At 38.4% G+C, this 9,845-nt stretch overlaps 1 protein-coding gene across 1 annotated transcript; it reads left to right on the top strand.

Annotated features, from left to right (window-relative positions):
• The first annotated feature begins 303 nt into the window (after window positions 1-303).
• Window positions 304-9,046, top strand: ddah2 (DDAH family member 2, ADMA-independent). Its single transcript, XM_030146770.1, has 6 exons — window positions 304-424; window positions 2,228-2,853; window positions 3,846-4,034; window positions 5,716-5,835; window positions 6,213-6,356; window positions 8,330-9,046. Exons 2-6 carry the CDS (start codon window positions 2,554-2,556, stop codon window positions 8,447-8,449), a joined length of 873 nt encoding a protein of 290 aa, XP_030002630.1. The 5' UTR covers window positions 304-424; window positions 2,228-2,553; the 3' UTR covers window positions 8,450-9,046.
• The last annotated feature ends 799 nt before the right edge of the window (window positions 9,047-9,845 follow it).

Below are 9,845 nucleotides of genomic sequence, written 5' to 3'. Positions count from 1 at the left end.
ATCCGGACAGGATGAATGGGGGATGGTGGGGTGATGGGAGGGAAGCTGCGTCAAACTCACCTACGTACGTAACGCATACCGGAAGTTAGCACATTTATTGTTAAATGACCATTTTTAAAAAGTGAAAATAGCTTTTAAATTTCTGTTGTATATTGATATTTATTGTATTTTATACTAAAAATTAATTTTTAAAAATCTAAATATATTATTTTTATCAACTCCATAAGTGATAAAGGTGGTTTAATCGAAACAATTACCCGCTGTCTGTCTTATTTTGTCCCGCCTAACCGGAAGTACTTGCCTCCACAATCTTCTTCTTCACTCTTTTTTCGGCACAGGGAAAGAATAACGGGAACTGGGTCGGTTTGGAAATTAAACCTAACACGGGAGCAGGCGTGGAGCTGTGGTAACCTACTTCAAACAGGTAAGCAGACGCCAATACGCACCTCTGTTTGTTAATTTCACAACTTTTGGGAGAGTTTGTGTCAGTTTCCCCGCTGAAAACCTGGTTGTACATCACCAGAAGTGTTTGAAGTGCTGGGCGGTGCACTCGGACAGATCTACATGTTTTGTTCTGCGTATGGACTGGGCTCACATTAGTTGTTGCAGCTGCACTCCTCAGGGTTAGGGGTTAAAACCAGAAAATGGCCTTCATGTCACCTCATCAAGCTAAGAAAACAAAAAACAGTGTGTTATAGATGAAAAATTACATCATGGATAAGGCTGCTCCCCATGTGGAATTCCAGTGGTGGAAAATAATAAGTAGTTTTACTCAAGTACTGTTCATAAGTGCACATTTGTGGTGTTTGCAATTTATTTGAGTGTTCCTACTTTATGCTGCTTTATGTCAAAGTAAAATACTGTAATTTCTGCTCCTCTATGTTTGTCAGTTACATTTAAGAGGTTAAACTATGCAAATAACCAGCTTTTAAAATGCAATTTTTTCCCAACTTTTTGGCTTGTGGCACCTCAGAAAAAAGAGTGTCTGTAGTCAGGCTCACATTCTAGATGCCAATAAGTTATTAAAAAGTCCATCAAATGGCAATTTTCACCTTTTCAGCAAAAGTTCAAATCATCCACTATTTGTCCATAAATCAAACACAAGAGAAAAATCTGAACTCTCCCACTAACATTTGGCTTAGTTTGGCAATTTAGCAAAGTTTTGCTTTGCCTAAATGCCCAAATTGCAAAATGGAGATGATTTCACTGGAGACCTTTCTTGCCCCCCCCCCCCCCAAAAAAATTAAATTAAATTAAATAAAAAACAACCCTGTGAATGTGTTTCTGCTGTTGTCTATATGGAACATAGTTTTAGTAAAGAGATTATTTTTCAATCGTGTTTTGTCTTCAGTTTATGTATTCATAAAACAACCTATTCAAATAATAATTTGCAAGTAAGCTTTAAAAAATGTTGGCCTTATTGCTCCAGGTGGTGCTGTCAGATTTAATGGTGTTCTTGAATATAAACTACAATACTTGCAAATTGAAGTTGCATTTTGGGGCATATCTCTTTTGTTTGTTTGTTTTTTACTTAAGTACGTAGAACTTTTCATGCAGGAATATTTTTTATGTTGTATTCATCCTTTTGCTTAAAGGATCTGAAAAGTTCTGAGCAGTTGTACAGAAAACAGTACATGGTGGGTTTTCCTCAAACAACTGAAGGTGTTGCTTGCACCATTACTTTTGGTGCTGCCTTATGTTAAAAAAACATAAGTAGATGAAAAAGTTCAACTATTCTCGTGTAAGTTATGAAGTAGTTTTAGGAAACATCCTGTGTGGAAGGGAATCAAATCCCTTTCTGCTGCCTCACAGTGGGCGACTGCTGAGTGTTACAGGGAAGATGATAAAAGGGCAATTGTACCAAATCCAACCCACTGTGCTCAGATCTGAAAGGGCTTTGCAGAACACTGAAAAGTTGTTTAATACTGTTTTTTTTTTTTTAAGCTAACTTCAAACAACACACCTTTGTCTATTATCAACTGTTATATTACAACTGTCCTTGAACTTTTTGAAAAGATGTTTCTTCTCGTGAATTACCAATTGTCCATTCACAATGACACAGTTCTTCTGCCTGATAAGATCTGAAATGCTATGTAGGCATTGGGGCTGGGTACTAAACTTTGATACTTTAATTGCATTGAGCAACTTGCTTGGGTAAAAAATGTCTTTTGGCACCAACACTTTTTAATGTTTATCTCCTCTTTCTTTTGTTGTTTCTTTCTCTTAGGCTGGGATCATCTGTTTCCTGTGTTTTGCAGAATGCAGATAGGGAAGTAATCAGTAGGGAACTGGAATGAAAGAAGTGGCAGTGAGGACTTAGGGTACCCCCTTCTCTCCCGCTGGGTGTACTGAGTCATCCCACTATCTTTGTTAAAAGCTCAGCTGCTGTTTTTTATGAGGACAGACTTAGTAAAGGTTGCACACACAACCACATCTTTTATTACCTATTCTTCGTCTCCTGGGTCAGCGCATATCCTTTGGTATTTTGGCAGAAACACCAGCACTTGCTAACAGGTTTAACAGACAGACTCACAAATACGCTGTAGTGAAGTCATGGCAAACATGTGCCCGTATGGCCGTTTCACCCACGCTGTGGTTCGTGGCATCCCAGAGACCTTTGGGAAATCAGTTGGAGACAGTCACGAGAATGGGGAGACTTCAGTGGACCTGGCCAAAGCTCAGCGTCAGTTCGGCTGCCTGACAGGAGCCCTGAGGCAGAAGGTTGGGCTGCAGCTTATTGAGATCCCCCCTGACCCAGAGCTGCCGGAGAGCTGGAGGATAGAGGATGTGGCAGTGATCCAGGGAGATACAGCGCTCATCACCAGACCCTTCAAACAGCAGAGACGCAGTGAGGTAACAGTGGAGAACAATGGCTTTAGCACCCATTTCTTTAACCTTAATCCTCTGTTTGTGCTGACAGTGCACTTAATCTGGCTTTGTGACACATAGGGGAACTGCTCTTGTCATAAATACACAGTATACCATATAAACCTTGGGAGTCAAAATCATTTTAGTTAAGGGGTCACATACAACCCAACTTGATCTCAAGTGGGCCAGGCCAGTAAGATGGTAGCATAATATCTTATAATGTCAACTCCAAATTTTTCGCTCTGTTTGAGTGAAAAAGCTAGTACCATTAAGCTATGAAAATGTTTAAGTTTGAAGTATCCTTTCACAAAAAAGTGTGAATAACCTTAACAACCTGAAATTATTCAGAAAAATAATCATAAAATAATATTATGCATCATTTTTTAAATGCTCTTATAAAAACACATTTCTGCTCTTTGTCTTTTAACTCAGTTTCAGATATTGACTTCTGTTCTTCTTTATGGTTATATTGTTTTTTATGGCTTTGCTTTAGTTTCATATTTGGTTTTGTGTTTATAACTCCTTCATGTGTTTCATTTGTTTTCAGCACTGTGGCCAGCTGTTGGTTTTAAAGTGTTTTACGAATAAGGATAGATTGTATACTTGTACTTTAGAGATTCCAGTGGATCTACAGAGGCAGAAAATATGTAGTAATAGGCATAATGTTGTTAAAATTTTGGAGTTTGGAATTTGGAGTCGTCATTATTTAGGGGTTTATGCTATTATTGTACCAGTCTATCCCACTTGAGATCACAATGGGCTGTATGTGGTCCCTGAACTAAAAATGAGTTTGACCCCCTTGACCATTGACTTCTTCAGTGTAATTTTTGCACTTTGCAAATTCATCCTGAGCCAGGTCAGAACCTTCGGTGGGCTGTTTTTGGCCTGCAGGCCATACGTTTGACATCCTTGATCTAGACCAACCTGAGTGAATCTTTACATGTCTCTGTCATCCTTACATTCCATTTGTCCATTAGGTGGAGGCGGTGAGGAGAGTGATGACAGAGTTGAAGCTGACCGTGGTGGAGATGGGAGCTGAGGACGGGGAGTTTGGAGGGGCCACATTGGAAGGCAGTGACGTCCTCTTCACAGGGAGGGAGTTCTTTGTGGGCATTTCCTCGCACACCAACCGCAGAGGAGCCGAGGTGCTCGCAGACACCTTCAGGGTAAGAGGAGGGGGAGATGCTGAATCAGTGAATGGAGCTCTGTGTAAATCACTCTTAGCTTGAAGAGTTTTGTAGTAAATCCATGCCTTTGTATGTTGAACAAGCGTAGTGTAAGGCCATGATCTGTAACCGAAATGATGAAATAAATGCTTGAAATGCAAATATTTTCAGTAACTCATATGAAAATTGAAAACAGACTTTTCAGTGAATAAAAGTGTTTGAGTCTGGTTGAGACCAGCTCTAAATGTAAAGTGTCATGATATAAATCTTCTTATGATTTTTCATTATATACATAAAGCTTTATTTGATTTGTTTTTATGTCTTGCATATGTGTTTCTAATTTTCCCACATCTGGCATTATGGTTGCAAAACCTGGGAGAAGTATTGCAAAACTAAGACTAAAACCAACATGGAAACCAGTAAAAACTAAAGTAGAACTAAGTATTTCCAAAAGGTTTCAAATGAAGTAGTTTGTTAAAAAGCTAGAATTAAACTGACTTCAGCACTGAAGTAAAAAAAAAATTAAATACAACAACCTTTGTCTGATGCAAGACAATGACCTAAGAGGATTGTGACAAATGACATTCAGTCATTTTGGTGTAACTTTCTTGCTAAACCCAAAAAAGGATTCACCATTAATCATAAGTTTACAAAAATTAGCTAAGATGGCTTTGGTGCCAAGCTTCTCGTCATCTAAGGGTCACAGCTGCCAAAGTGAGCAGGTGGCCATTTGTAGTGCTGCATTTGGGGAATTAGAGTCTGTAAACAGTGATGAATGAGGGTGACTCTATGGGCCAAATAATGGAGACCACACAGAAAGGACCCCTGATGCTGAACACAGCCCACCCATTAATATTGATTTCTCTACTCCCATAGGTGCAGTTTAGGCACTTCTGTTTTGCTGGACACACACATTCGTTGTACCCAGTTGTGATGAACGTGTATGTGTTTACTGCTTTTAAATGTGCTTAAATTAATGTGGGTTCATGTTGTCAGAAGAGGATGGACATTGTTTTTTTTTGTTTGTTTTTTTTGTTTGTTTACTACTTGCTGGTTGGTAGTGTTGCTTAGCAGCTGCTGGGAAAATGTCGTCACACTTTTATTATGAAATATTGGAAATGCCACAGCTATATTTTACAGACCACAAAAATGCTTTACTGAACTAAATCCACATGAAATTATTTAATAACATTGGTGTCATATTGATTCAGAAACACTTAGTTTCAGGACTTGGCAGAGAAATCACTATAAGGGATGATAGTAGGCTATTTGTTGTGTTTTATTAACAAAATATACAAGACTTTAAAGAAGATATAAGAAAGATATAGAATTTTAGTGCTTGCTCCACAGATGGAACATAGAGGTTTCAGAGTAAAAGCAACAAGAATAAAACAACAGTGTAAGTTAATGATAAATGACAACAATCTAAACTCTATTCTTATTTATAGTGTGAGATGAAAAATGCCCTGAGGTATGGATAAACTAAATCTGACATGTGACTGATTCATGCAAAAACAGTTAATTTAACATTAAATTAACAGTAGAGGTCAATTACACATACAAAGAAATATTTGGTTTGAATGTTTTATTTTTCATTCATGAAGCCCAGAAAAATCTAGTGTTTTTGAGCCAGTCCATGTTGATGGGGGATAGTGTGAAATGTTTGACTCGGTCTGTCCAGGACTTTGCTGTGTCCACTGTCCCGGTCTGTGGCGGAGCCCGACTGAAGAACATCTGCTCCATGGGAGGTCCAGACACGATCATCATCAGCAACAGTGACGGGGCCAAGAAGACACTCCGGGTGAGTGTTTGATGGACTGCTTTTATTCACTAACATAATTCTTCTTATCTTTTATCACATTTAAGTTGTGGAAATAGCGCTCGTGATTCTGACTGTTGGATTTGCATGACTGAAAATGAACAAAATGAGAATATTAGATCATATAATGGCTCAGCTGTTCCATACCTGCCAGTATCAGTCTGGTTAACAAACATCTACTCTCTTCTTTGTCTGTGTTTCCTTTCCCTCTGTTCTAATGTTAACAGCTGATGTCATATTAATAATGGTGTTTGTGTTGCCTGTGAGTCTGTTTGTTGTTGGGAGTGGTTTGCTGGAATATTTGAGTATGTAGCAGTTAGGGTGGTGCTCAGTTATGTTAAGTGTGTGTTTGTCTGCAGATGATGGAACAGCTGACTGATCACCACTATGAAGTGCTCACTGTCTCAGAAGAATCGGCTGCAAACTGTATCTATATCAAGGGTCCGTCTAAACGGGACTTCCTGCTGCACCGGCCTGTTGATGAATCTCCTGACAGTGTTTCAGTGAGTACAGCTCATCCTCAGAGCAATATAAAGCTTACATACCCCTTGTGTTAGAGACCAAGCACTAAGACAATGAGGAAATGGGATGGGTCAGAAAAAAAAACACCCAAGAGAATGTAGAAAGCCAAAATATAATAGCTAGGCCTATAAAAGAGGTCAATACAGTATAAATGTACTCAGTCAGAAGGTGTTAAGGGAACATAGATGGATGGATGGAACAAAAGATTAATATAACAAATAGTTCATAAATAAATATAGCAAATAATTACCCTACAGTGTTGATGTGTGCATATTCTCCCTATGTCTGCATGGGTTCTTTCTTGATACTTCAGATTCTTCCCACCATCCAAAGATATGCACTGTAGTGGATTCAATGTTCAGTCTAAATCGCCCGTAGATGTGAGAGTGAGTGGTTGTTTGTCTATATGTCAGCTCTGCAATTAACTGGTGACCTCATGAGGACCGAGTGGTTCAGAAAATGGAGGTTAATGTGTGTAAACAATGTAAGATTAAAACTGATCAATACCAACTCAACTAAATCAATATTAAACATGGTTAATTGGAACTGAACAGGTGCAGGTACCAAACTGTTGCACCAAAAGTGTTATTTAGTTTCCAGCCAAACTAATGAAGTGGGTGTGTGTATTCCGGTTATATTATTACTGTGTGGTCATGGCCATCACACCATGTCTAAATGCAAGCCACTATATATACATTGATCAGCAAAGTGAGTAATTTTGATTCTCATTACAATGGGAATTGTCAGTGGATGGAACATATTAGGCAGCAAGTGAAGATTTAGCCCTCAAAGATGACTTGAGAAACTTCAGACTGGCTTGTCATTATTGGGAGTCAGTTGGGGGTGTAATAGTGGTCATATTTTTGATATCTTTGAGAGGTCCTAAAATACTATCTTAAATCAGCTTTTTCCTCACTCCCAAAGATCAGTGCTGCATGAGTTTGCAGTCCAAGATAATGAACTTACAGAATAGCTTCAGGACGAGCACAGACAGGAAACAAACAAAATACTACATCTGTAAACCAACTACCTAATAATAAAAGTAAGGAAAACATAATACATTATATTACTTTCCTAAACAAAAATAGGAGAGGAGTGACATAACAGTTTCCCACCCCTACCTCTAAATGTAATGCTGAAATTCTAAGAGTAATTATGGGTCAAAAACACAAAACCTACTTCTCGGGTTATCACAGAGGAAACACAGGTTGCAGGGTATTTGGGAATCCAGTCGTCTATTGCTGTAAAACTACAAACACAAACTAGTAGACAGGTTAGAGCTCCTCCCTCAGGTATAGAGGGAGAAATGGTTAAATGGAGGGTCATAACGGCCAAAATTCTTCCAGAGTTAAGTGTCTGGAAAGTAACCTTAAGCATTTGTTTCAGTTTGAAGGCATTCCCACTAAATATTTAATTTGAAGAGTAACTCTGTGGATTACTACATGCTCCAATCATCAGAACACTCCCCCTATGGGTTCATAAGTCTGCACCCCCCACCACCACCAAATCGGTCTGATGAAATATCTTGGCCGAAAAACACAATGTTTTCAAGGAAATGATCTAAATGCTTCAAAAACATTTTTGAAGCATGTAGTGACACATGCCTGTAAAGATGATTGATAAAGCATTAATAGATGCTCCCTGAGGTGTTTTGTACAGTTAAGACACTTAGAGATGTTTAATTTTAATGGGTTTAATTTCTACCCAATTCCTTTTTACATTAACTCAACTATTTCAAAATATATCATTATTAAAGCAATAAAAAATAAGCCATCTCATCAAAATATTGAAAATTTGCCACTGGTGCTTGTGAGTTATGCTTTTATCCTGTAGTGAAACTGTTTTTCCTTCTTCTCTTTCATTAGTCATTAATGTCTACCTGTAATGTTGTTGAGACCTGAACCAGTGGTGTGTGTTTCTGGATGACATTGTATTTCCTCTCTGTTTTCTGCAGGCCTTCCAGAAGCTGCAGGACTACACCCTCCTGCCGACAGCCTGCAGCGAGGCCTCCAAACTGGGAGCATCCCTGTCCTCCTTCTGCCTCCTCATCAATGGAAAGCACACATATTTCTGAAAACTCTGGCTATGCTAACCAGTCACATTCTTGTTTTTTTTTTTGTAATTTTCTCTTTGCCACAGACAGCCGAATCACTCAAACTTTTCTCCACTGACTCAAACACTTTTCTATTTATTGTTTGAGGGGAAACTTTGACACATGGTACTTTGAGAAATGGTCCAACTGTAACATCTGCTAACTGGCTCATTGAAGGAAACCAGCTGATATTTGGCATCATTCTCTCCTGCTGGAGAAACTGTGCATCACACTAGTTTCCACATTAGTCTTACACAACTATTCATGATACCACTGTAGTTCCACACTGTTCAATTGTAGCTGTGGCCACATTTTTTTCCCACTTTTTACTTAGTTGATATTTACTGAAAGTGACTGTCACACAAACGGGGTTAAACACTATTTTTGTTTGCACCCAAAATGTCTATTTTAATTGAGAATGTACGGGGTGTTTCTTAAATCAAATGGCTGTCGGTACTCATTTGAGTCTGTAACAGGACATTTAGCTGCTAAGTAACAAAATGCAGACTTAGTATTTTAGCTTTTCATATGTTTTGAATTTGTAGATTAAGTGTTCAATTAAATCAAATGACTACTTCAGTTGTCTTGTTCGTGTTGTATGTATTACAGGGTGGCACTGTTGGTGTCCTGTTATAGTCCCGTTCCTAAAATCTCATCCTGTTCCCCAAACTTTTTCCAAAGCTTGAATTTAATGACTATAGGCACCTTTTTTTTTTTTTATTGTGGTAACCGGACTTTTCCTGTCCCATCTTATATATACAGGTCTTCAGTTTACTGTGGCTTGCATTCCATGTTAATGGGTCATCTTTCGTTAGTCCACAAAATGTTTCTCAATTTCTTTTTAGGCCAGTTGATGTGTTCTTTGACAAATTGTATCCTCTTAAGCATTTTTTTTTTTAACAGTGGGACTTAGGGGATTGCTTCTTGCAGATAGATTGGCTTCACAAAGGCGTCTTCTAATTCTCAAAGTACTCACAGGTAACTTCAGTCATTGGTTGAGTCTTTGCCATTCTGCCCATTCCAATGGTAGTCTTCCATCTTCCACATCTATGGTTTTGCTATTTTAAAGCACTGGAGATCATTTTAGCTGAGCAGCCTATCATTTTCTGCACTTAAGTTTTCCCCTTTCCAATCAATGTTTCAAAGTATGCTCTTAATGTCTAACAGGAATGACCCATTTTATCAGGGTTTTTTTTGTCAAATTCATCCTTAAATAAGGGCCCCATCTGACACCTGTTTTTCATAGAACGAATAACCTCACTAATTGAACTCAACACTATTTTGAACACGCCCCGTTCCATTAATTATTCAATTAGACTTAGGAGCATGCATATCATGAATGTTGGCCTGTTGGTTTTCTGACTACCACATCTACTGG

This window comes from Sphaeramia orbicularis, chromosome 11 (genome assembly GCF_902148855.1).
Source record: "Sphaeramia orbicularis chromosome 11, fSphaOr1.1, whole genome shotgun sequence".
NCBI classification, from domain to species: Eukaryota; Metazoa; Chordata; class Actinopteri; order Kurtiformes; family Apogonidae; genus Sphaeramia; species Sphaeramia orbicularis.
This window is presented reverse-complemented; position numbering and strand designations above follow the sequence as displayed.

Excerpts from the sequence above, each read along its gene's own strand:
- ddah2 (XM_030146770.1), top strand. The coding sequence starts at position 2,554 with ATGGCAAACATGTGCCCGTATGGCCGTTTCACCCACGCTGTGGTTCGT. Across the intron at positions 2,854-3,845 it reads AACAGCAGAGACGCAGTGAG|GTGGAGGCGGTGAGGAGAGT; the intron begins GTAACAGTGGAG and ends TTTGTCCATTAG. Across the intron at positions 4,035-5,715 it reads TGCTCGCAGACACCTTCAGG|GACTTTGCTGTGTCCACTGT; the intron begins GTAAGAGGAGGG and ends CGGTCTGTCCAG.